The sequence below is a fragment of the Crinia signifera genome, chromosome 6, assembly GCF_055691185.1.
Source record: "Crinia signifera chromosome 6, ASM5569118v1, whole genome shotgun sequence".
In the NCBI taxonomy this organism is placed as follows: domain Eukaryota; kingdom Metazoa; phylum Chordata; class Amphibia; order Anura; family Myobatrachidae; genus Crinia; species Crinia signifera.
The window spans coordinates 199,325,286-199,351,469 of NC_139222.1; the positions used below are offsets into that span (position 1 = coordinate 199,325,286).

Sequence of the window (26,184 nt, forward strand, 5' to 3'; positions counted from 1 at the left end):
GGGGGGGGGGGGTTATAGTAGCTGTTAGACAAGCAGAGTGCTGCCTCCCATGCTCCAGTAGCCAGCAGGTCAGTGATACACACAGCAGTGGCTGCTGATCCATGGGTAAGGCAACCAGCACATATATTATATACAACATCACATGTACCTGTATGTTTATTTGTGCGTACTCCCTCCCCCCTGCATGGGGACAGATGTGTAAGCATATTTTGTGTGCATGTACAGTTGAAGAAAGTAGCACCAATGGGCCTTATTTCACTTTTCATACTATTATTAGCATTAATTCTAACTGTCCCTATTTTGGCCGGACAGTCCCATTTTTCGGGCACTGTCCTGATGCTCCACCCATGCCCCAATGGTGGGAAGAGGAATTTGGGGGCCTAATCTTACCCACTGCTCTGTTTATCAGAAAAGTGGTGAGTAGATACTGGCGATATATCCAGCAACTCCCACGGCACTATGGATGCCCCCACAGTGATGAAAATGGGTGTGCGGCTCACAATCATGGCATTCCCATGAGACCACACCCTGTAATAAGGTAACACCCTGTCCCTATAGGTTCATGCAGTATGTTGTAACATATAGATTAGTATGTTTAAAAAAAGCCCTTAAACCATACATGCTGCCTATAAAAAGTAAAACCAGATGGAGCAAATTGATGGCACTTTAGTGAAGTGAAAAAGTGGCCAGTGGCTCCTAACTGTCATTTCCAACCCCAGCCTGTAACTTGACAGGAGCTGATTGGCTGCAGCATTATCATCTTCCACTTCATCACCTAACCTGGCTTAATAAATCTGCCCGAAAGTACCTTTATGCCTCATGAGAGCATGAAGCTTACTTTATCCACACAACAGCTGCCCCCACAATGGGCAGCTAACAGAAACCACCACTGACATCTCTCTTGTGTTATAGGGTATTGCAGGAGCTAAGGGAGAACAAGGCCCTTCTGGACCTCGAGTGAGTAACACACATTCTAGTTTTTGGTACAATATGTGGACTGTGCAGTAAGCCAAGAGTACTGTATACAATAATGTATTTCCTGGTTTTTGGAAAATTTATTATGTAAATCAGTGCTCTGTTATGTGTAAATGAAATAAATATGCGCAGTGTGGATCTTCATGTATTAGCGTCAAACGCAGGTTTCCCGGGGAAGGGGGGGGGGTGTTTCCATACTGTACATAGGACTATACTGTATATTGGTGCTCGGAAACCCCCCCTGCATGCGAGTATATAGGTACAAATGTATATCACTGCTTATGGGGAAGCTCCATTATAAAGCAGTTCTGTCTGTAGGTTTGGAAGTTTGTGGAGGACAATTTGGTGAATTGTGTAACCTCTGCTCCCGTGGGGTGTTACTGGGGGTATAACACATAAGGGCAAAGTATACAGAGAGAGGGGTAATAATTTTATAGCCATTAGTGTGCGGAGCTGAAAAGCAATTTTACAATTATAGATCCATTAAGACTATCTCTCATTGTCCTTTTTATATACAAACTATTTGATATATTTCAAATGGACCATTTAACGATAACATTAGAAAAATTAAAAAGAGTTAAACTATATTTAGACATATAGGCTATCCATATAAATAAGGAAAGAGTGGGGGGACTAGACTGGAATGAGAGGTGCTACCAAGTTAAGGCTTCTAGTACCATACAGGACAAAATGAAAAATACTGATTCACATTCTAGGTGCTAAGAACACTAATAGTAAATATAATTGAAATAAACTCTTAGAATTAACATGGAGTGTAACTGAAGTTCTTAGCACATATTTGCACAAATATGTGGCCCCATCCACCGCCTCCAGGTGAACTTCATCAGATTGGTCCCTAACATTGTAATGTACCGCATGGTAAAAATGGGCTATTCAATTACAGCCCATATTTACCATGCAATATATGACCTGTTATCGGGTGCTAACACATGGGATCCGGGATAAGTTCCAGGACCCATATGTTTTTGGGCAAAAAATGGGTCTCCTAGCACTGTTTATCTGGGATTCAGCTTTGCATGCCTCAAAGAGAATCCCTGATAAGTGCCAGCTTACAAGGCTAATTGGTAGCCCCCAGGGCATCCATTAGTAGTAATTTACCACAGCTAATGGGATACCACCTTTAGGCTGAGTAGACACCTAACAGATATGTCAGTGGACCTGCAGTTCTACCAACTGATCAGCCGATACACACTTATCAATTGGCCACTCAGAATGTCAGTCCTTGACATGCAGTTGAATGGGCATTTGACCCTGTCCAGCTGTGAGGTCGGCCCCTGCAACAAGTCCCAACTTTCATTCACGCTCAGCTGTAGATATAGCTGGAGATATATTGACCATCAGCTGTGCTGCAGTGCCAGTGCGATATGTGTGTGAATGACGTCCTTCACATATATATCGCTGGTACACAAACGCCGATGTGCCTATAAATGAATTGTGTGTGTATATTTATATTTATATATATATATATATATCTATATATATAAAATCACATACTATGTCTTCATGGTCCCACCTACTTCACCAGATAGTGATGTGTTCAGTGATACAAAGGAAATATAAATTCTGAGGTTTCCTTTGAGCTGTGTTTAGCTGCTATGAATTACTACAATTTGTTGTACATTGATGATCACATCATTGTTTTTATAGGGTCCTAGGGGCGAGCCGGGGAAATCCAACATTGTGGAGTATAATAGCAACCTCAGTGAAGCAATACAGGTGAGCACAATCACAATTTTGTATTTATCTGTAGTAAACATTTAACCAAGGGCACTAAATAAGATGAAAGGGCTCATTTGATGGATGCGTATTTGGAAGAATGTAGACAGGAAAAAGACACACAAAATGGGAGAAATGTAATGCAGTTCGGGATGCCAGCTAAACTCTGGGGCAATCACTTACAATACAACCTTCTAAGTGATTGCCCTTTAAAAAAAATGTCCGCGTTCGTCCAGCCTCCCGAACTGCCACAGAACAGAGCCGGCATTACATTCTGCCCAGAAGATGTTCCGTTTGTACACCTCTAAAGAGGCCAAAACCAGTACCATTTCCTCCAGGCCAGTACCAGTGTGGCAGATGTATTAAGTCTGATGAAGAGATAAAATGGTCAGAAAGTAGAAGGCGATAACATACCAGCCAATCAGCTCCTAACTGGCTGGGTTTAAAAAATGATAGTTAGGAGATGATTTACTGGTGCATTATCACCTTTCACTTTATCACTTTACCAGGCTTAATACATCTGCCCCATTGTGCCATTTGCGCCAGTCGTCGTGTTTATATAGTGTGAGTGTCACTGTTAGTAATAACTGCTAAGGTTACACTTTCATATTTGTACATGGTATAATAATGTAATACACAAGATGGAATATTGTCTTGATTTATGAATACATATAAAATTAGCATTTTCATTAGAAAATGTATTTAAATAGAAATACAAAATACACATAAATTATATTAAAATGAAATAACAGCTGTTGCTTTTACCTTTAATAATCCATTGGGACTCTCCTGCAGTACTGTAATGCAAATAGACAGCCGTGACTTGGTGTAGATCAGCCATAATTAGAATCATTTGAGTACTATCATCATTAAATGAGCCCCCAGTATAATATTCGCAACACATGGGCCAAAAATCTCCCAGGTAGGCTTTTTTATATTACCGGTATTATTCGATTTTCAGCAGGGGAACCAGATTCAACAATATTGTGTATGGAAAGCAGTGACCCAGATTGTGGAGCCTGCATTTATCCTCTTTCCTATGAAATGACCTGTATCATCAAGCTAGGAAATCAGTATAGCCAACACGTGTTTCAGCAGGGAGGCTAAATGTAGGTTTATTATCCTGCACCATTGCTCAGTCAGTGCATATATATATGGATTTCAGGCTGTTTGAAATGCAATTAGAAGATTTCTTTCCCTATTTGCCTGTAGGGGGAATTCTATCCGCTGGATATTTTGTGGCCTTTAATATGTTACTGTCGCCCATGTCTCCCCCACGTGCGTTTCCAAACAGAGCCAAACACAGACACAATACAATCTAATTTAGGAGATATTGATCTGCTGCCTGCTCTAAATGCATGGAATTTCTCAGGCTGGCAGCAGATAAAGCCGTTTGGCCCACAAAGTCTTTGCACTACTTGCCTGCTAGAAAATTCAGGCCTTAATAATTCCTTAAAAATACTAAAAATAAATATAAAGTTATAAATATAAGCAAATAGGCATCCCACAAGTGGTTTTGTATTGTAATATTTTACTGCAAATTAGGCTAGGCCCTGTCCCAACTCACTTAAAGTATATGTGGGGCATGATTTGCTGATGGTTACTTGTTCATGGCTACCATAGCAATGTATTGAAGGGGCCCCTGTCCTAAGGATTCTTAAGGGATACCTCTCCACAGCAGTTATTCATTGTATGTCCTATGCTAGTGCCCTTGTTCATATTATGCCCCATAACAGTGCCCTAGTTTATATGATGTAGGGCTGCCAATACACATTATGCCACATAGCATCCCCGATTCACATTATGACATAGAGCAGTGATTTTCAACCTTTTTCCCTTGCGGCACACTTAATAAGATTTTAAAATTGCCAAGGCACACCATGAGATCCCCACAGGACAAAACACATTGGCCCTCACAGGGAAAAAAAAAAACCTATTGGCCCCCATATGAAAAACAATCACACTGGTCCCCACAGGTAACAAAACAAAATACATTCGCCCTTTACATGAAAAGAAGAGACCAGTCAGTAACAGTTGAACTGGTGGTGGCTGTAAACTGGTTTGGGCATCTTCAGATCTGGGGCCACACAGCTCAACAGCTCAAGGCACACTAGTGTGCCACGGCACAGTGGTTGACATAGAGTGTGCCCAGTTCTTATTATGTCACATTATAGTCCCGCTGTAAATACTGTTCCACATTAAAGTGCCCTCAAATTATGAAACGTTCCAGTACCCCAGTTCATATTAAGCCATACTATTTTGCCTTAATTATATTGTACTACATTACATTACTCAATTCCTATGTAACATTATAGTGACTTCATATTACAGTCTTTGGAAGGGACCCATGGGCATTAGAGGGATTGTGGCAGTGCCACTGGGAGATCTAAAACCATTGGTTGGTAAAGCCAGTGGGGGATCTTTCGCTATTAAAAAAATATTTAAATATGCTTGTAAGAAGACCCTCTTGGCTTATTTAAGGGGAAAAAATATTGCTTTTCAAAAAATGTCAGTTAAGACTTAAGTGGTTAATATCCAGGACAAAGATGCCCTTACCCATGCAACGACATCTTTTTTTTCCTGCAGAAGGGCTATTTGCCATTAAATACATAAACACCAGCATTTTTTGCCTAGATCTACCATATATGGATTGGCTGCAGCCCATGGGCCAGTGCTTTCTGCTTTTGATCTAAAAATTGTCAGCCAGCCTGTTGATCAGAACACGGCAACCTTCTATTATTGGATTCATACTCCACATACTTCTCAAATTACTCTGATTCGTGGACCTGTAAATTGGTAGATCTTTCATTGAATTGTCCAGAGCATTGTCCAAGAGTGGGTATTTGGGTGACTGGGTAGTGTATGCATGGATCAGTGATCTTTTCTAAATTTGGTATGTACTGTATACATTTTGAAAAGGATGAATCAATATTATTTAGGTTCATCTGGTAAAGTAATATTGTGCGTTTGACTTCATTTACAGAATCCTAATAACATTTTAATGTTTTTTTTTTTATCATTTCCAAGAATAAAGCAATTTGTAAACAGATTGTTTATTTCAACTTTTCAAATTGCTGATCATTTCTGTTCAGTTTACACATTTATTTTTTTAACAGTTTCTTATATGGCACACACATATTCCACAGTGCTGTACAGAGAATATTTGAACATTCACATCATCTCTGCCCCAGTGGATCTTACAATCTATTTTCCCTACCACATGTACACACACAGACATTCTAGGGTTAATTTGTTGGGAGCCAATTAACCTATTAGTATATTTTTGGATTGTGGGAGGAAACCAGAGTACTTGGAGGAAACCCACGCAAGTATGGGGAGAATATACAAACTCTGCACAGTTAGAGCCATGGTGGGAATCGAATCCATGACCTCAGTGCTGTGAGGCAGTAATGCTAACCACTACACCGTCCGTACTGCACATTGGGTATATTCAATGCCTTTGGGCGCCCTATGACAGTGAGCAGTGCCGATAGCTCACCGTCATAGATCGTGGGTCAGTATTCAACTAACCCCCCTTCACTCACTATGTCCACCTCACTGGTTCTTTTCAGTGCCGTTAAAATGGTGAAGCTCGCCACTGTATGCAGTGGGCTCACTGCATTTGTGGTGAACCTCGCCGTTCCAGGGAATCATAGATCCCTGGAACATAGAATAGGGCAAGTGGCCGGCGAGGGGGTTAGATGGCGAGAATGGCTTGTTTTTGTTGATCCTCGCTGAAAACAAGCCATCCTCGCCACAAAAACCGTCACTGAATACCACCCATAGTCTTGAAGATCAACAAAAAGACTATGAGATTATTTACTAAAATGGGAGTTCTATTGAAGATGGGATGATGCAACCAATCAGATTCCAATCAGATTCTACCTATTCTAGAAGGTGCTAAATAAATGAGAAGTAGGTTCTGATTGGTTGCTATTGGCAACATCCCATCTTCAATAGAACTCCCATTTTAGTAAATAAACCCCTATGTCACCTTGGGGATCTCTATTGACTTTCTGCAGAAATGTCATACATCATGTATTTATTTCTTTCCTCTTTCTTAGGGTCCCCCGGGACCACCGGGTCTACCAGGCCAAAAGGTAAGATGTCGTCTGACACATAAATTATGTTGTATGTATAAGAGGAACAAGTTTTGTTAGTATGTAACACTAGTGAGAGGGGCCCATAGAACACAGCAGGGGAAAATTACTAAGATGGGAGTTCTATTTCACATGTGATGTTGCTATGGGGATCTACTTACTTATTTAGCACCTTCTAGAAGATTATAGATAGTATCTGATTGGTTGCCCATAGGAACATCCCATGTGAAATAGAACTCCCATCTTAGTAAATTTCCCCCAGCATGTCCTGTGGAATAGGATAATAGGATTAATTCCTAGCCTTTTAATGTGTAACACGTATGGAAATGCTCTGCCATAATTTGAAAATGATATGACCTTAAAATGACCACGTAATAGACTGACTGCTTAGGAAGTCTAATTTATAATGTAGTAACAGCAATAAAGTAAAAGATTAACACTTAAATGTATGTACTGTATAGTTATCAGTGGCGACTCCAGAGGCGGGGCTGCAGCACAGTTCAACATTCATTTAGCGTAGCCCCACCCACTGCCAATGAGTCAGTGGTATTGCAATGGCATTGGAATGGCAGTTGGTAGCAGTGGGCGTGGCTCCCCAGTTTGAAATTTGAACTCTGCTGCAGCCCCACCTCTGGAGCCGCCACTGCTACTTAAATTGAACTAGCAATGCCCGGAAGACCAAAATGGATGAGAGTTGCAAGCTACATTTGCTAATTTTGTCCTCCTAAGTTTCAATGTCTTAGGTGAGGTCACTTATTGATCATGTACTATATAGTGTATGTGCACAATTTAAGACTTCTATTTCAAGGAGCATAAAATAAGTAAAAATTGTCATGTCTGCCAGATTAACATACTCCATGTAATGGTTTTATTTTTTGCACCTCAACTGTTAGGGTGAAATTGGGTTGCCTGGTCCTCCTGGTCATGATGGGGAAAAGGTAAGGGCAAGCTACCTGGTGTCAGCCTTACAGTATGTTAGCGTGTGGAACCAAACTGAGAACATCTAAGCATAAAATGTACAACAGTATAATGAATATTAATCAATGGGGAGTTGCAAGCACACTGGTGCTAACATAGAACCTGTAATGATAAATGGTGGAGATGTATCTGTAACTGTAAATTATAACTTCTTACAGTTTGGCTATAAGTTTGCAGTTGTCATTGTCCTTTTTTTCTAAAGTAATCACGGAGAAGTTAGCATAAATCAGATAACCTATTTCTCTTCCAATATGAGGCAAGGGGGTACATTTACTAAGTTTGGAGTTCTATTGGGATGGGATCCCATAGCAACCTATCAGATTGTATATGTTTTCTAGAAGGTGTAAATAAGAAGTAGAATCTGATTGGTTCCTATGGTCAACACCCCATCTTCAGCAGAACTTCAATTATGTAAATTTACCCCAAGCTGTTTTAAAACAAAGATGTGTTGTTCTGTTTTGGACTTCATATAAATGTTTCTTCTCCTGCTTCCATTGGATGTCACTAAGACAACAACAGGTGAGTGACAGCTCACTGCTCATGCTTAGCCTACCATTTGTTTTCATGTTGGCATTGTCTTTTTTTAATGACTAGATGTGACATGCTAGAAGTAATTCCTACTGTGGTTTCAGGGACCTCGGGGGAAAACTGGCGAGGTCGGACTTCCTGGTCCACCTGGACCTTCTGGACAGGATGGACTTCAAGGACCAAAGGGAGAAACAGGCAGCAGGGGACCGTTAGGGCCAAAAGGAGATAAAGGGGATGTGGGAGAAACAGGCTCACCTGTAAGTAACAAGTAGCACACTTGTAATTGAATTTGAATCTGGTTACACTATACACAATGAGCCATAGTTTGAATATGTACAGTATTTCGGATAAATGCATCTTGAACTTGAAAAATAAAAGGGTTTTGATTTAAAATGGAGCGACTGTATAAACTGTATAAACCACAGGTCAGTGTGATCTGAGTCAAACGCAAATTGACTGTTTTTGCATGAAGCCATTGAAGTCAGATATACTCATGCCAGATTCCATACAGCCAGTATGAAAATCTGTGGAGCCTCAAGCAGAAAGTCTAATTTCCAATTGATTTTAAGGTACTTGTTTCCTAGCAGGGCGCCCACGATTTTGATCTACTATCCACTAGGGCGTGGAGTGAGAATAGAATAGTGTGGCGAGCGCAGCGAGCCACCGAGCCCGAAGCGTGGCGAGCGCAGCGAGCCCCGCGAGGGGACGCGGACACCTGTGAAGCCCGCAAGGGGATGTGGATACCTGTGATATCCGCGTCCGCTCGCCACGCTTCGGGCTCGCTGCGCTCGCCACACTATTCTATTCTCACTCCACGCCCTAGTGGATAGTAGGGGTATGAAAAGGTCGGAGGACGCGTACCGCCGCCCCTCGCGGGCTCGCTGCGCTCGCCACGCTTCGGGTTGACGTTGATCGTGGAGTGGCGTTAACAATTGGGGGGGGGGGGGCATTTAACATTGTTCCCCATGTGAAATCGGGTCAATTGGGACATTTAACATTGTTCCCTATGTGAAATCGGGTCAATTGGGACATTTAACATTGTTCCCTATGTAAAATCGCGGTAATCGCGTCGGTCGCATCGCATGTCATTATAATGGCATGCGATGTACATGCGATGCCCGCGATGGGCGCCCTGCTAGGAAACAAGTACCGATTTTAATTTGATTTGCACAACTGTCGAGTCTGTCGTCATTTGAATTTTCAAATTAACAGTTCTTCCTATGCACAACTTGTACTCACACTAAGGGGGACATTTACTAAGATGTGTATTCTACTTCACATGTGATGTTGCTATGGGCAACCAATCAGAATCTACTTCTTATTTATTTAGCACCCTCTAGAAGATAGTAGAAAGGGTCTGATTGGTTGCCCATAGCAACATTACATGTGAAGTAGAATACACATCTTAGTAAATTTCCCCCTAAGAATTCGCTACACATCCGTGACATTCCCATGAAACAAATATTTTGGGTGACATTTAATAGGATGCGAAATTCAGAAAGTGAAAGATTTGGTAAGAAATCTCCAGTATTTTTAAAGCGGCAATCATTTACACTGCAAAATCAAACTCTTTTTTTCAAAATCTTACTTTCTGAATCTCTCATCCTATTACATTTACCCCTTTGTGTGTTGCTGCCAAGTAAGAAGGACAGAGATCCATCTGACTCAGAATACATGGTAGGTACACAGAAATGCATTCATTTGCTTTTGTGCATGTGCTATATGGGTGAAATCACTGTTTTGCCCCCGAGATCTGTTCAAATTACAATCAGGGACTCTGTATCTAATACAGAATAGTAAATATAGCATTTAGGTTGCCAATTTCCACACAAGCCCTTGGAGGTCAGTGTGATATTACTAGGGGCTGACTTCAGCCACTAATAGTTATGTTACTTCAGGGTTGACCCAATCTAGTTCTCCCCATGCACCTTATGAACATGCCGAGAGCGGTGGGACAGGTAGTAATCACCTGGGCCTGGGACCGCTTCTAGAAATGTATTTACTTTTTTTAGGTTGGTGGCCATGCCTCCTGAGATTTAGTCACTGTCCCCTCAGTACTGGGCCTGTGGCCACTCTCATGGGCCCTGGCCAGGACAAAGGTGCCCTGGCCAGGACAACATTATATAATCAGTCAATGTGTAATCTAAAATGATTGCGGTTCAGGCAGTGCCAGATTAAGCATTCGGGGGGCCCGGGGTACTTTAGCCAGGGGGGCCCTCTTGCACTTGTCATTACTGGCCGCACACTGCATGGGAGAATATTACACTGTCAAAACACAGAGTAAAGACAGTATAAACTTGGTCAATGGGTAACTGCATATATATGTATACATACATACATACATACACACACACACACACACACACACACACACACACACACACACATAAATACATACCATATGAAAAGCCTGTGTTTGTCCCTCTGCATCTTACTCTGTAGGAGACCTCACAGTCCTAGCCTGAAGCCTTTGATTAAAAACCCTCCCATGACTAAGCTGCTGCTGCTGTTCTCCATGGGCATGTAATGAGCTCCACCAATTAGAGCTCAGCACAAACCTCTCAGCCTCTGCCCTCTGGTTTAAAGTGTCATGGGACTTAGTCAACTCCCAGTAATGCACTGCACACTTGTGCAATCAGTGTGCCTTGGCTCCTGATGCTCAGCACCATTAATCATTGTGACATTGGCAGATAGGTGAAGCTGCAGCACTACCCCACTCCCATGCACAAAACCTTTAGCTAAAAAAAAAAAAATACGTGCCAACCACAGGGGGCCCCTAGCTAGTGGGGGGCCAGGGGCACTGACCCCTTGTACCTCCATTATAATCCGGCCCTGGGTTCAGGTATTACTTTGGTATTACCTCCATTTTCTCTCCTGGCAGTTTAGAAAGAGTAAAAAGTAAAGGGGCAGAACTCCTCCTATAAATCTCCTACCCGTTTAGTGGCATATGATACAGTAATTGCTGCTACCTGTCAATGCATGCTTTTTTAAAGGGGCATGTTCATAGAACTGACAGTGTCTAGGCTGACATTCAATAGTTTGAAATTAAATGGTTGACTCTGGAAAAGGGCAGACACAAGAAAACAGTCGATACTTAATAAAGTCAGAATGAGTTTATTATAGTTTTTGGGTGTTAATGCACGTAGAACCCCCAATTAGTGTACCAAACACCCTCTACTGGCCAGGTGGCTCACTCCACTACCACTGTATTCGGCACACTTTCTAATTCCCAATCGTAGTCCAAGTGGATCATAAACAGTGGATGGGAAACAGTTATAAAAATTGTGAAAGGCTCATGTTGACCTTTTCACGTGTCGACCATTGCCACATTGACCTTTTCACATGTCGACCTCTGCCATGTTGACCTTTTAAATGGGTTTGCTCTCAGCGCACCGAATCGTGGTGGCTAGCAGCTGCACTGAAGGAGGACTAATGTTGACCTTTTGTCTACCTTGTGCATGTTGACCATATGGTGTCCACCTATTGACTGTCTGACCTATCATCCAGATCCTATTGTGAAGTCATATGATAAGCACTAGGGTCAGCAGATCATCTTATTAATAAGAGACATGTATGAATTACACATATTATGTGGCTGGCTAACCTCAAGCCTCCATGTCCCCTGGTTTAAATCAGTCAAAGACCCTGAATAGTTCATGTGTGTCCCTTATTAAACCGATCATGGGTCAGATGCACCAGCCAACCAGCTCCCACCTATTACTTTTCAAACCCTGCCTATAACATGGCAGTTAGGAGCTCATTGTCTGGTTGTTTAACACTCTCCACTTTATCACATTTTGAAGCTTGGTGCATTGGGCCCCTGGTAAGTGAGCACCCCAATCATTGTTAAGACTCCGGTCACAAATTAAGTTAAATGCAGGGCATATCAGAAGCTGTGCCACCCCCTATGACTGCTAAAGTTTGGAAGACATCACATGATGGCTTAGTATTCATTTTGTGTTTAGTTCTGTGTAACTAACTACATGGTGTATTAAAATATAACATTGCTAAGCATTACATTGTATTTTGACCTGAGATCTGCACTATTACGAATTTTACTGTTATAACGAATCTATGTAAAACACAGTGCTCCCTTAATGAGAAATTTTCTCTTTTATCAGGGCCTGGATGGCCCCACTGGTGAAAAAGGAGAACGTGGTGACCAAGGCGTTCCAGGACCCCCAGGTCTTCCTGGTCCGATTGGGCTTCCAGGGCTCACGGTAAGAATGTACTGCTTTATACACATTTTTGATACCCGGGAACTTCAGAAAGGCATAGGAGACATTTCTTGTTTGTGGGATCCATTGAAATAGATTAAATAGTGTATACATCGATGACTCATGGACCCCTGCAAAATGAGATATTCAAGTGGATATGGAGGTTTTCAGGACTAGCAGCAAGGTCACACATCTTTTTTTATAATAATTGCCCTCGCAAAAGTGCTTGAAAAATTGGGGAGATAATGTGGACATCACAAAAGTGGCAAATAAGAGAGCAGGACAGTATAGAAGGCCATAAGGAAAGTTCTAGAGGTTCTTCAAAGATGACAGTTTTTTTTTCAATTTATTGTTTGGGAGCATTTTAGAAAAGTAGATCAAGAAATATGATAGCACATAGGATAACAATTGGGTCCAATCAATAATGATTCACCAAACAAAGTGAATGTAAATAGCAGACATAAGACACAGTAGCAATAAATTAAGTGAATGAAATGCTGTGCGAAACTAGATGATTGCACTAATAAATAGGGGTCATTGTCTCATTAATTACCATGATGTAGATGTGAAACATTGAGGAAGCAATTGTAGTGACTGAATAGGGAGTACAGATATGTAACTCTCCCAAACCTTAAAAATTCTGGCCACTCTGGATGCAACCTGGTTTTGCCTTGCAGACGATAACCGCTTTAAAAAACATCTGAGAACGCCCAGCATCCCAAATTGGCAATTCGGACACTATTATGTCCCCTTGTGCATGATTATTCAAGGGGAGGGGTGCACCACATTCTGCCTTGTGTCCCAACATTCTTACCTTTAAAAAGGGGCTTTTACCTAAATTTTCAACTTTTAAGTTGTTGTACACAAAAAAAGTGAATTTGCTGGGAAAATTTAGTGCAAGTTTGGAAAGGAATTGTAGATGGAATATTCTGTGCAAATTTGGCCTTGTAACTATCTTGCAGGACCCAACTTGCTACTATTAGAATTTACACTTTTGTTTAGTAACCGCACTCTTGGCTTAATAACTTTTTTGCACACTTTTTAGTGTGTTTCCAAAATGTTCATGGTATAGTCCAGATTTTGAGCGGGTTTCCAATCAATGGGGAGAAAAGGGAGTATGATTGGACATGACTTGCTTTATAACCATCTGACCTAAGTTCCTATCTGGACATTTTATAATTCATATAAAGTATATTTTATGATGACAATTGCTTTCTATTCTCCTGATGTTTCAAAAATGCTTGATTTTTGACCCCAACTAAAGCTGTATCAATACATTGTAACTAGGGAGAGAAGGGCGACTCTGGAGATAAAGGAGATTCTGGGAACTCGGTAAGTGATTGTTACACTCCTAACTTCCCTTGATTTAAAGTAGTAAGTGCCAATAACAGCTTGGCATTCAAACGCATGATTGTGAATGAGTTTGTGATTGCTTCGGTCTGTGTCTCTTTTCATTCCTAGGCAGCAGCTTCACTTAGTAACAATATCAGCACAGAAGCCTCAAAAATTGCGATTACATTAGTGCACATACAGTACATGAATCAGGCCTTATTTGTGACCTTTGCTACAGCACTGCCCTAAGAAATGTTACATGGACCCTCATACAGCTTGGCTCGCTAATTAGCAAAAATCGCAAATCGCTGACCACGGGGCATTGAAATCGCAAATCGCTGGCCACGGGGCATTGACCGAGCAATACGGGGGGGGGGGGGGGTGTTTTTTTACTGACCATTATTTCTGTGGTGCAGTCAAGACAGGTATTTCTGGATCTTTTTTTTTGGGGGGGGGGGGGTTATTATTGACCATTTCTGTGGTGCGGTCCAGACAGGTATTTCTGGATCTTTTTTTTGGGGGGGGGGGGGAGCCATAGTGAAGAAATGTTGAGCAATGTGCAACATATTGTGAATTATACAATCAGCGTTATCCAGTTGCTGGCGCTAACTTACCGCACAAAAAAAATTCGCTTTTTAGTTTTATTGGGTTGTACAATTATTGCACGTTTTTACTGGGTAGTAATTTATCTTGTTTTTGGTCTATAACACATGGGATCCGGGATAACTTCCCAAATCCAAGTGTTAATGAAGAAAAATAACGCTGATGAAGTAGCTTACCAGGGATTCCACTTTGCGTGCCTGAGACATTTGAAGCCTAATCCACCATAATTGCCAGCGGCCAGGACACAATGGATTTCTGCGGAAGATTCATTAATTTACTTAACCCCCTATAATTCACTATTCGTGCTCTTCCAATGAAAGAATTTTAAATGCACACACTTTTTTTCCATATTTTTGCAGCCATTTTGTTATTTATAGACTAATCTGTGCACCTAATCTGATAGTTCATTGCATTACTGTGTTTTGTTTATTCTAGGTATTGGGACCACCAGGCCCTCCCGGTGTTCCTGGACCTGTGGTAAGTCCTCATACAGTAAATATTGCGGCCTTGATCATATGCATTTGATGTGCAGCATAAAACACTTGCATTGGTGAGTCTAGTAGAACCACACTGCGCACATAAAGGAGCACATCTGCTCTCTAGCCTTGTAAGATGCCTAGATGAAATGAGTCTAGGGGCCAGATTCAATGGTCATATTGTACCCGATCTCACATCTAATGTGACAGGAGATCATGGGTGACTTTTCTCAAGTTTTAGCTCACCACCCCGGGGGTAGCAAGCTGAAATTATGTGTGTGCGCCCATCAGCTGAATGTTGAATTTCCAGAGTGTCTGATAGATTCCCGAGAAGCTTGTAGCTTGTAGCTTGTAGCTGTTCCCTATGTTACATAAATTACTGTCCCCTTCAGCTCCTCCTATTCTATACATTATTGTCCCCCTCAGCTCCTCCTTTCCCCCTGTGTTACATACATTACTGCCCACCATAGTGTCCATGTGTTACATATATTTCTGTCCCCTTCAGCTCTCCAGCTACATAAATTACTGCCTCCCTGTGTGATAAACCCATCAACTGTCCTTTGCATCTGTGTTACATACAGTACCAGGGCTGTAACTAGGTGTGTGCCAGTGGTGCCTTGCCCACAGCACATTTAGGCTGTGGGCGCACTATCTGGCAGCACTCCCGGAGGGTAGCTCTCTCAACACCTTGGCCATCTGTCTCTGCAGCACCATTGCCCTGTTTGCAGTGTGCGCAGGCTCGGCAACAGGGAGGCACAAATGTCGCTGATCCAACCATCCGATACGCCGCTTGTACTCCCGGCTGCCCGGACACCCATTAACAGCATTTCTGGTCTGGTCTGTGCTTAGGGGCCGATTGAGGCCTGTTCACACAGGTCCAAATTTGGCCCCGTCCACGATGGTGGAGTTTTACACTTGCTGGGGCATTGGCTAAATGATGGGCAGACAAGGGGGTGGTCGCTGGGGTCTGCCCAGCCTTTTATGGGTGTGCCTACAAAAATGGTGGGCGCACCCATGGAAACACTAGGCAGACACCTGCTCGGGGCAGGCGCCCATCCCCATTTGGCCTGTATTCAGTGGTGAGCGACCATCGAATGGTGTTTTCTCCATGTGGCCGCATGTAAGTGGAAGTGTACACATAAACTGGTATTGTGTCACAGGGATTTGGTGAGCAAGGGCGGCGTGCGTTCGGCAGGGGGCATTTACCTGCTCGCTAGGCAGCGAATACAAGAAGCCTAGCGAGCAGCAGGTCTGAATTACCCCTTAGTGCACCTATACACATTAATTCCTGTGAATGTACAGTAATGCACCCTTACTTGTGTGCAACCCTTACACTGTGCCAAAGTGTCATATCAACAACCTGACACTTTATAATTAAGCTGTAATTAATTGAAATGTCACTTTCAATTAATTACTGCTTCGTTTAGTCTCATTTTCCCTTGAATGCCCTTTCTATGCCAATTCCTCTCATCAGCTGGTGCAAGCTAGGGCTCCTCCGCCAATGCTGCCATCTTGCTCTCTAAACCTTGCTCTTTGGGGGCGAGATGTACTGCCATGAAAAGTGATAAGATGGAGAGTGATTAACCACCATCCAATCAGCTCCTACCTGTTATTTTTCAAACACAGCCTGTGACATGACAGGTAGGAGCTGATTGGCTGGTGGTTTATCACTCTCCATTTTTTTTACTTTTCAAGCTTAGTACATCTGGCCCTATAAGAGATGTGGGAAAACATGCGCAAATAGAATAGCACAGTGCAGGCAAAGAGATTTTAATGCTGCGCCATTTCCATGTATTTTTATGCACCATGTATATTTATGAGCAATATGGCTAAGCATGGTCATGTTTGACGATTATTGGCGACAAAAATGGCATTAATGCATAATGGCATTCATTGCTTTTAATCCACTTCTGATAGATTTAGGACAGTTTATACTTCAAGACTATTATTCTCTTCAATTTTCAATGTGCCAGCAAAGACTTTACACTGGGAACATTAGGTATAAATAGAAACATAACTTTAAATAGAAAGCGAGAGCATGGTTTGTGCACGATACATAAATTGAATACATTTTAAGTCAACATTGTTTCCATGTTTAGTATGCATAATGCTCCTCACTGTCCAGCGTCAGCATGCTATTCCTCAGCGTTTGCTGCCCTCTGCTGGAATTGCTGTGTTTCATTTCTCAATGCACTGCAAGAGTAAAATTATTATTATTGCTTATGCCTATAGCATCATCATATTACACCGTGCTTTCCAGACAATACTGAATCATTCTCCTCCATCCCCTGTAAGAAGCCAATTATTCTTATGGAATGTTTTGTAATGTGGGAGGAAACCCATGAAACATGAGGAGATCATACAGACTCCACACAGATAGTGCCCTGGTTGAAAATAAACCCCTGTTCAGTGCTATGATCCAGCAATGCTAGCCACTTTGCCACAGTTATTTGCTGAGAGTTCATCTATATCATGATGCTAATGCCACTCTTATATTTCCTTTGATTTACACACAAGTCAATGTGCAATTTTGTATAGTTGAAACTATTGTGGTAACGCTGGGACCTAACAATATGTCATCTGCTATGATAAACTTTGGATTTTTTAAATTTTCATCATAGCATGTGAAACAGAACATTTGATAATTACAGTATATACAGTATACAGTATATTATATACAGTATTACAGTATATACAGTATACAGTATATAACAGTGTGTCTGTTTTTTGTTTTTTCCACAAAAGGGTCCACCTGGTCTTCCTGGCCAAAAGGTAAGCACTAATAAACACTAATAACAGACTTTAGTTTTTACATAACTAAGGATGATTTCAGGGATGTATCTACAACTGTGACAGTACTTTTGATTGCTGTGGGGCCCAGGGCTAGGGATCCGGGACATAAGTGCTCTCTACTTTTCTGAGCACAAGAGGAGGCGGGGACATGAGCAGTACAGCCAGGGATAGATTAAGGGGGGCTTAGGGGGTCAGTACCCCTGGGCCCGCTCTATCTAGGGCCCCCTGTGGACAGCATGTTGTTTTTTTTGCTAAAGGTTTTGTGCATGGTAATGGGGTAGTGCAGGAGCTTCACCTATCTGCCAATGATTAATGGTGCTAAGCATCAGTAGCCAAGGCACACTGACTGCACAAGTGCATTACTGGGAGTTGACCCATGAGACTTTGGACAAGAGGTCAGCGGCTGAGAATCTTGTGCTGAGCACTGATTGATGGAGCTCATCACATGCTACTCAGGCCCATGAAAGACCGCATCAGCAGCGGCCTCATCATGGGCGGGTTTTTAATCAGTGGCAGCGCGGAGCCTGTGAGGTCTCCTACAGGCTTTGGTACTTATATGTTAGTTGGGCACCCACTAAGCTATTTGATCAGTTTTCCGCGTCCCCGCCTATATATATATAAATCCTCCACCCTGCATTTACCCATTGACCAAGTGCATACTGCCTTCACTCTGTATTTTGACAGTGTAATATTCTCCCGTGCAGTTTGTGGCCAGTTATGACAAGTGGGAGGGAACCCCTCTGTCTAAAGTGACCCGGGCCCCCCGAAGGCTTTATCCGCCCCTGAGTTCAGCGCATATACACTGTGACTTCAACATCCATGGAATCACCACATTCTCAAAAAAACAGCTTAGATTGATAGAGATCTTTAGTTATTTACATAATAAGCAAGAATATGAAAGCCAGAAAATGTAAAATCTTTCACTCCATAAGTAGCTATATCATTCGCTAATATGATACATGAAAAATTAACATGAAATCATGAAATGAAAAAAGATGGCCTTTCTTCATTTCTCCACCGTAGGTAGCCCCATCCCCACCTCCTCCACATATATCTCTTCCCCCAAGTATTTTCATTGCTGCCTATACCAACCTGGCTGCTCCCCGGTGTGCACGGTAGCTCAAATTTCCCTCAGCAGTACATGTAGCAGCGGCTAACTGGGCCAGACATTTACCATTTAATGGCCTGGACAAGCAAAGCTCATTGAGATTAATGAAGCCAAGGCATTATTCTAAAATCATCATTATTAACCAAGCAGCAACCCACTGTGGTTATCTGCCATCACGGTAGATGTGGGACAAGAGAAATGTAGTTGATGATTTAAGCTGTGTGCCTCGCTGAGGTTGTGCAATTCATTATAACAAATGTTCAGTGTAGGTCACTTCTAGTCATTGGTCCCTGGCAAGTTCCATATTTACCATTATGCAGAGTGAGCCTCAAAGCGGACCCAAGTGTTGCTACCTAACTGTATTGTCTTTCATCTTGTAAGCTGAGTCCTCCCTGATGCATTGTATGCTGCAGTTAAGCAGCACAGGCTTATAGAGTGTATATATGCACAGTACAGTTGATCTACTTGCAATTTATTAATAGTTGTCTCACAGTCTATCATTTTTAAGATTATAGGGTCAATATATTCCAAATTGATTCCAATATATTCCAATATATTTTAATATAGTTCAATTCAGCGATTGTGTCTTGTCCTGGGACAATTTTTTTGTCTCTTTTCTCCAGGGTGAAGTGGGAGAGAGTGGTGTGAAAGGAGATAAGGGCGGCCAAGGAGATAAAGGAGACAAAGGTCCTTTGGGCTTACCAGTAAGTATATGTGGCACTAACATAAGTATTTAAGGGCATAAGAATATGGAAGGATTACCCTCGTACAACAGTAACCTATCTATGCTTTCATACTATAATATTAGTAGAATTCCATTGAGACACTATAGATCAGTGGTGGCCAACTCAAGTCCTCAAGAGCTACCAACAGTTCACATTTTCCAGACAACCTAGCTGCTGCACAGGTGTACTCATTACTCACTAACACATTGGGCGAAATGTAATAGTGTGCGATTTTTTAGAGATGTGCGATTTTTGGTCAAAAACGGCCGAAATCGCACATTTTCCGAAAATCGCACATTTAATAGGTTGAAAATCGCGGTAAAAAATCGCACTTTTTACCGCGAAATCGCACTTTAAGAAGTGCGATTTTTAGTCACATTTCAATTCGCATCCAGATGTTTTCCCATTATAAAGTATACAACTCGCAAATGTAATAGGGTGCGATTTTTGGTAAATGTTACCAAAAATCGCAAAAAAAATAGACCAGGTTCTGACAGGCGAATTTGACAGAACCATGCACAGATCATTGAGATCTGTGCATGGTTCTGTTAATAAAAATGTGTAAAAGTGTTTTTATAAAAAAAAAACGGCGTGGGGTCCCCCCTCCTAAGCATAACCAGCCCCGGGCTCATTGAGCCGGACCTGGTTCCAAAAATACGGGGGGACAAAAAGCATAGGGGTCCCCCGTATTTCTGAAACCAGCCCCGGACTCTTGGACCGGTCCTGGTTCCAAAAATACGGGGGACAAAAAATCTGGGGGTCCCCCGTATTTTGAAACCAGCACCGGGCTCCAACAGCCCGCAGTGTCATGCCACAGCCGGGGGACACTCTTTACACAAGGTCCCCCGGCCGTACCATGAGCACCGTGGCTGGTCAGCCTTGGACGGGGTACCTGGAGGAGTGGGGACCCCCCCAATAAAGGGGTCCCCCCCCAGGCTTCACCCATCCAGGGCTGAAGCCCGGGGCTGTCACCGGCGTCCGTGGCCAGTGGACGCCGGCCTGATAGGGTTAAATCCATCATACATATCATTACATTGCTTTTTACCGGCGAACTACAAGTGCCAGCAGACCTCCCCCGCATGCTGGGACTTGGAGAACCACAAGTCCCAGCATGCGGGGCATTAATGGGCCCGCTGGGACTTGTAGTCCACCTGTAAAAAGAATGTTTATAAAAAACACACACACAGAGAAGTAAAAGTTTATTACACACACACACCTCACTTTTACACCCACATACTTACCATTCCTGGATCCAGCGCTGGTCTGGCTGCTTTACAGCCGGCTCCCCCCGCACTGACAGGCAGCGGGGAGAACCGGCTTTCTCCGTTGCTTCTAACAGCTTCTGCAGCGCTGTCCGAGTGCTACAGAGGCTGAGAGCGTGATTGGCTGAGCTACAGTATGCGTCTCCATGGAGACGCATAGCTCAGCCAATCAGGACTGAGCTATGCGTCTCCATGGAGACGCATACTGTAGCTCAGCCAATCACGCTCTCAGCCTCTGTAGCACTCGGACAGCGCTGCAGAAGCTGTTAGAAGCAACGGAGAAAGCCGGTTCTCCCCGCTGCCTGTCAGTGCGGGGGGAGCCGGCTGTAAAGCAGCCAGACCAGCGCTGGATCCAGGAATGGTAAGTATGTGGGTGTAAAAGTGAGGTGTGTGTGTGTAATAAACTTTTACTTCTCTGTGTGTGTGTTTTTTATAAACATTCTTTTTACAGGTGGACTACAAGTCCCAGCGGGCCCATTAATGCCCCGCATGCTGGGACTTGTGGTTCTCCAAGTCCCAGCATGCGGGGGAGGTCTGCTGGCACTTGTAGTTCGCCGGTAAAAAGCAATGTAATGATATGTATGATGGATTTAACCCTATCAGGCCGGCGTCCACTGGCCACGGACGCCGGTGACAGCCCCGGGCTTCAGCCCTGGACGGGTGAAGCCTGGGGGGGGGACCCCTTTATTGGGGGGGTCCCCACTCCTCCAGGTACCCCGTCCAAGGCTGACCAGCCACGGTGCTCATGGTACGGCCGGGGGACCTTGTGTAAAAAGTGTCCCCCGGCTGTGGCATGACACTGCGGGCTGTTGGAGCCCGGTGCTGGTTTCAAAATACGGGGGACCCCTATGCTTTTTGTCCCCCCGTATTTTTGGAACCAGGTCCGGCTCAATGAGCCCGGGGCTGGTTATGCTTAGGAGGGGGGACCCCACGCCGTTTTTTTTTTAACTTTTTTTTTTTGGCACAAAATCGCATTTATGAAAATGCGCACATTTTCATGACTAAAAATCGCCCGAAATCGCGGCAAATCGCATTTTTTGCCGCTAATTCGCATCTCATTACATATGCGAATTCGCGGCAAAAAATGCGATTTTTAAAGGTGCGATTTGGTGCGATTTTTTTTTAGTCTAAAAATCGCACCCTATTACATTTCGCCCCCTATAAATGATCCACAGGTGGAGCTAATTACTTCACTTGTGATTCTGTGAGGAGACCTGGAAAACATGCTCTGTTGGTAGCTCTCGACGACTGGAGTTGGCTACCCCATAGATTATACATACACCTATATCAGATTATGTTACTATAATATATTTCATGTCTCCGCTTATAGAGACTTCCAGCTTGTCTCACAACACACATAAATTATACAATGTAAACTATATAGGGTACATTTACTAAAGAGTCTAAAAATGAAAAGATGTGATGTTGCCCATAGCAACCAATAAGATTCTGTCTATCATTTCTCTAATGCATCTGAGAAAATGATAGACAGATTCTGATTGGTTGCTATGGGCAACATCACCTCAGTATGAATCTGAGGCAGATTGCCTGTCCCCATAGCCACAGTTGTTTTCCTGCTCCAGCCTCCCTGGCTCAGCAGTGGCCCCCGAGTATATGGTAACAGGGACTTCGGAGGGGTCATACCCACTATAGTTCTGCCAGTGATGTGGATGTTTGTGTTTGGCCTGTGTTGTTGTGTGGCGTGTGACTGTAACCATACTAATGGCCCGCATGTTGTTTTGTACAATGCAGTTGTTTAACCCCTAACTGCAAATTATGGTTTTCTAATATGCAGTGTGTAGATATTAGCTGTTGTTTGCTAAGTTATCTGTTGAGTTTTTTTATTCTCCAAATTCATCTCAACGGATTTTGGAGTCGTTGTGTACACTTTTCTTAATTATTATTTTTTTTTAAATGTAAATATCATACCCGCATAATATATTAGAATTGGATTTTGGCTGTGCTGATGTCTGACCTGTCCACCATCAGGTTATAAGAATCTTCTGATTAATGTGACAATCTCCTAAAAGGCTACTTAAGGCAGAACTGCCACACTGTACTTTGCAAATGAAGTCACCTGTACTGGCCTCTACAAATCAGTGCAGCACAAGTGGATTGGTGTTATCAGCTGCTATAAGCTTGGCAAGATATTGTGGCTTACATGGGTTTCGGACAGTATCTGGACTCATGTTCGATTGACTCTAGGTCGACAGTCTTTAGGTAATGGTCAACAACCTCCTGTCAATGTCGACTTTGAGTATGTTGACCATTTAAAGGTTTCGACCTACCCACTTTTGACCATTAGTGGTCGACCTGATGACTGTTAACCTAGAGTCAATCTATCATTTATACCAAAACCGTCTTGAACACCATAAAAATATATTATTTAATCAAATTCAAAAAGTTGTATATTACAAAAACAAATGTTCTTACTGTTGCAGCCACATTTACAATATGAGTTGGAAGTACCCGATGTCTCTGCGAGTTAGATTTTAACCCAGATCACTTATTGTTTCACTTGAAAGCAGCCTGTTATGTCAGCAACTGCCATATAAACATATATAATAAGTCAACCTTTATTTTATCTTATTGTGTCCACGTGCCATGCACTTTTACCTTGGTATCCTGTGTTCTCAGTGCTGACGCTGATCATAAGGGAATATAAGTGTATGTATGTTTTCAGTTGCCGCTTCACTCACATCTCCCCTCCCTCCCTGTTTTCCCCTTCCATTGTCCTGCCCCCTCCATGTGTATTCACATTCTGCCCTGCTGTCCAGGGTGCTTCAGGTATAGACGGCAGAATTGGTCCACCGGTGAGTCCTAACTCCATTACACTAACCTACATCTCTCCTACCTTGCCTTGCCCCATCTGTTCTTAACTGCAGCCTGTTCGCTATCACATGACTCCCCCCAACCTACAAGCAACCGAAAAACTCAGTTCAATAAAAATTGTTGTTTTTTTTTTCAAAAATATCTTTTCGGCAAAATGTTCCAATAGCTTTCCTTACTTGTTAGATTTTTGGTTGTTATGCAATGAAACATACATACCATGTGAGCAAATGATTCAGTTGCAGTGAAGTAAGTAGTTGGATCTAGTTAGTGTTACAAAGAAGAAAAGGGAATAGGACTGGTCCCGGAGAAACAGAATGGGGGGCGATAACTATGATTTGGATCTCTTGCAGCTGCTAGAAAACGGGCTAGTTAACGATGAAATATTGTAGAAACAACAAAAAAAACAAGGTGCGCAGCGCATAAAATAATTTAAAAGTAGATTGGATGATCTTGTACAAAATAATTTAATATTATAGGGGAGAGCCTCACCATTTTGACATCCGCACTCACCGTTTCCACGTCGCCTGCTTCCTGAAACGGCAAGTGAGGAGGAGCTTTAAATACTGAGGGTGGGTTAACTGCGCTGCTCGCCGTCAGCCACTCGCCCCTCCCCGGATTGAATAGTTCCCAATGAATCACATGACTCCCCACTGCTTGTCTATAAGTTCCTGGGGCTTTTGTATCCTGATGCTAGTGAATAAGTGTATGTGATAAACCACATGATCTATTGTTGACAAATCAAAATCTTCAAATGCACAATAACAAATCTATACAATAATCACCTCTAATGGGGAAATTCCATAGCACCTGATGGGGCACTTCAAGTGTTGCTCTGTTTGGATAAATAGATGTCAGCTTGCCCTTTACAATGTACCAAGGATTATTTATAAATATGGTATATGTCAAGTACTTATACATCTGCCCAAGGTGTAAGCTTCCCTACGCTGCAATCACAAGAAATAAATACAACTTCGATACAATAGATACAATAGATAGATAGATGACTAAACTTTATTGGTTTGCTAGCAATGCCCGCATACAGCATGCCAACTGTCAGAATCCCGATTTCCATTTACCATTTCCTCTATGGGTTATTTTGGGGGGCAGGGACTGATATTGACATAAGCAAGCCCCGCCCCCAGTGCAACAAATTCCGTTATTAGTCTACAAGGGGCCCTTCCCCGAATAGCTTCAAAACGTGGGATTTGCACAGGAGAGTGGGGGAGATGCAGTGGTCCAGGGGCATATAGGAGCCTTTCCCACTTTTTCAGAGGGCCAGAAGGGGGGACAGTTTTCGGGAGCCTCCCGGCCATTCCAGGAGGGTAGGCAAGTATGCCCTAAACCTAAACACTATACTTACTGTAGGGATTTTGTGCGAGTAGACTGTCAGCATGCTGAGCGCCAAGGTATTGGCTACATTCCTTTTTAATCATATTCTTCTATTCAGTATAAAATATATTCAGCACTTGTTATTTAAATTTGGATTTTAGACCAGGATTGGCTGTAAATGTATGGATCTGTTTCTTAAAGCTCTAACTATCTGTACTGTAGGTATATTTGGCTTTATTCCATCCATCCATCTATCTGTGGAGATATCCTGTAATTGGAAAGTCCTATGCAGCAGTGCCAGCCAAGGGCAGAACTACCATAGGTGCAAGGGGTGCAGCTGCTAGGGGGCCCATCAAGTAATATGTTTTACATACATTTATCACCATCAGTCGCTAAATAGGGGGCCCTTACAAACTTTTGCTATGGAGCCTACGAATATCTAGTTACACCCCAGCCCACAATCATATAGTACGGGTGGCTATAGACACATTGGCCCTTATTCTGATCGGTGCGGCCCGATCAGAATATGCGGCCGCAACCGTGCAGGCGAATCCCCGCCTTCCATACGGATCGCCACCTGCCGTCCGTATGCGGATATGTGGCGATCCGCATGAAATTGGACGGGGATACGCCTCCTCCGTCTTGGGAGCAGCCCCTGCATTCGATGGTCGCCGAACATCGAATGCAGGGCCGCACGCTCCACCAGGTCCCGCAACACAAGACCACACGGACACTTGTCCGTGTGAAATCATGTATGGGGGCGGGCAGCTGACATCCGGCGATGTCAGATGCCCGCCCCGTACCCACGCGTCACGGCCTCATTACCATGCATACGCCCCGCGTTTGCATGGGAACGCCCATGAAACGCGGGGCGTATGCATAGGGTAATGAGGCTAAGTAGCCCCTCACGCCCCTCTACGCCCCCTGTGCGGCGTATAAAGAATCCGTGCGGCGAAATCGCCTGCACATGCGCAGAGTGACCTCTGCACATGCGCAGACGATCAACATCGGCGGTCCGTCCGCATGCGGGAATTTCCGCACCGATCAGAATAAGGGCCATTGTAGGCAGGATGGATTTGGAAGAAGAAGGCTACAGAAGCCCTCATAGAACAGCATAGTACCGTGTATAGAAGGTTTTAAGCACTGTCCATTTGTAAATATGAATTAAGACATAGGCCGGTATACAGTA

The 26,184-nt window shown here is 43.1% G+C and overlaps 1 protein-coding gene across 1 annotated transcript in view; it reads left to right on the forward strand.

The window, feature by feature from the left end:
* The window catches only part of COL13A1 (collagen type XIII alpha 1 chain), a 132,412-nt gene that overhangs the window by 89,476 nt on the left and 16,752 nt on the right, over positions 1–26,184 (forward strand). The window contains exons 22-31 of the mRNA XM_083148593.1: positions 913–957; positions 2,644–2,712; positions 6,777–6,812; positions 7,706–7,750; positions 8,423–8,575; positions 12,440–12,538; positions 13,823–13,867; positions 14,906–14,947; positions 17,692–17,718; positions 19,471–19,551. Of these exons, the coding sequence (XP_083004719.1) occupies positions 913–957; positions 2,644–2,712; positions 6,777–6,812; positions 7,706–7,750; positions 8,423–8,575; positions 12,440–12,538; positions 13,823–13,867; positions 14,906–14,947; positions 17,692–17,718; positions 19,471–19,551 (642 nt within the window). The remainder of the gene's footprint in view (positions 1–912; positions 958–2,643; positions 2,713–6,776; positions 6,813–7,705; positions 7,751–8,422; positions 8,576–12,439; positions 12,539–13,822; positions 13,868–14,905; positions 14,948–17,691; positions 17,719–19,470; positions 19,552–26,184) is intronic.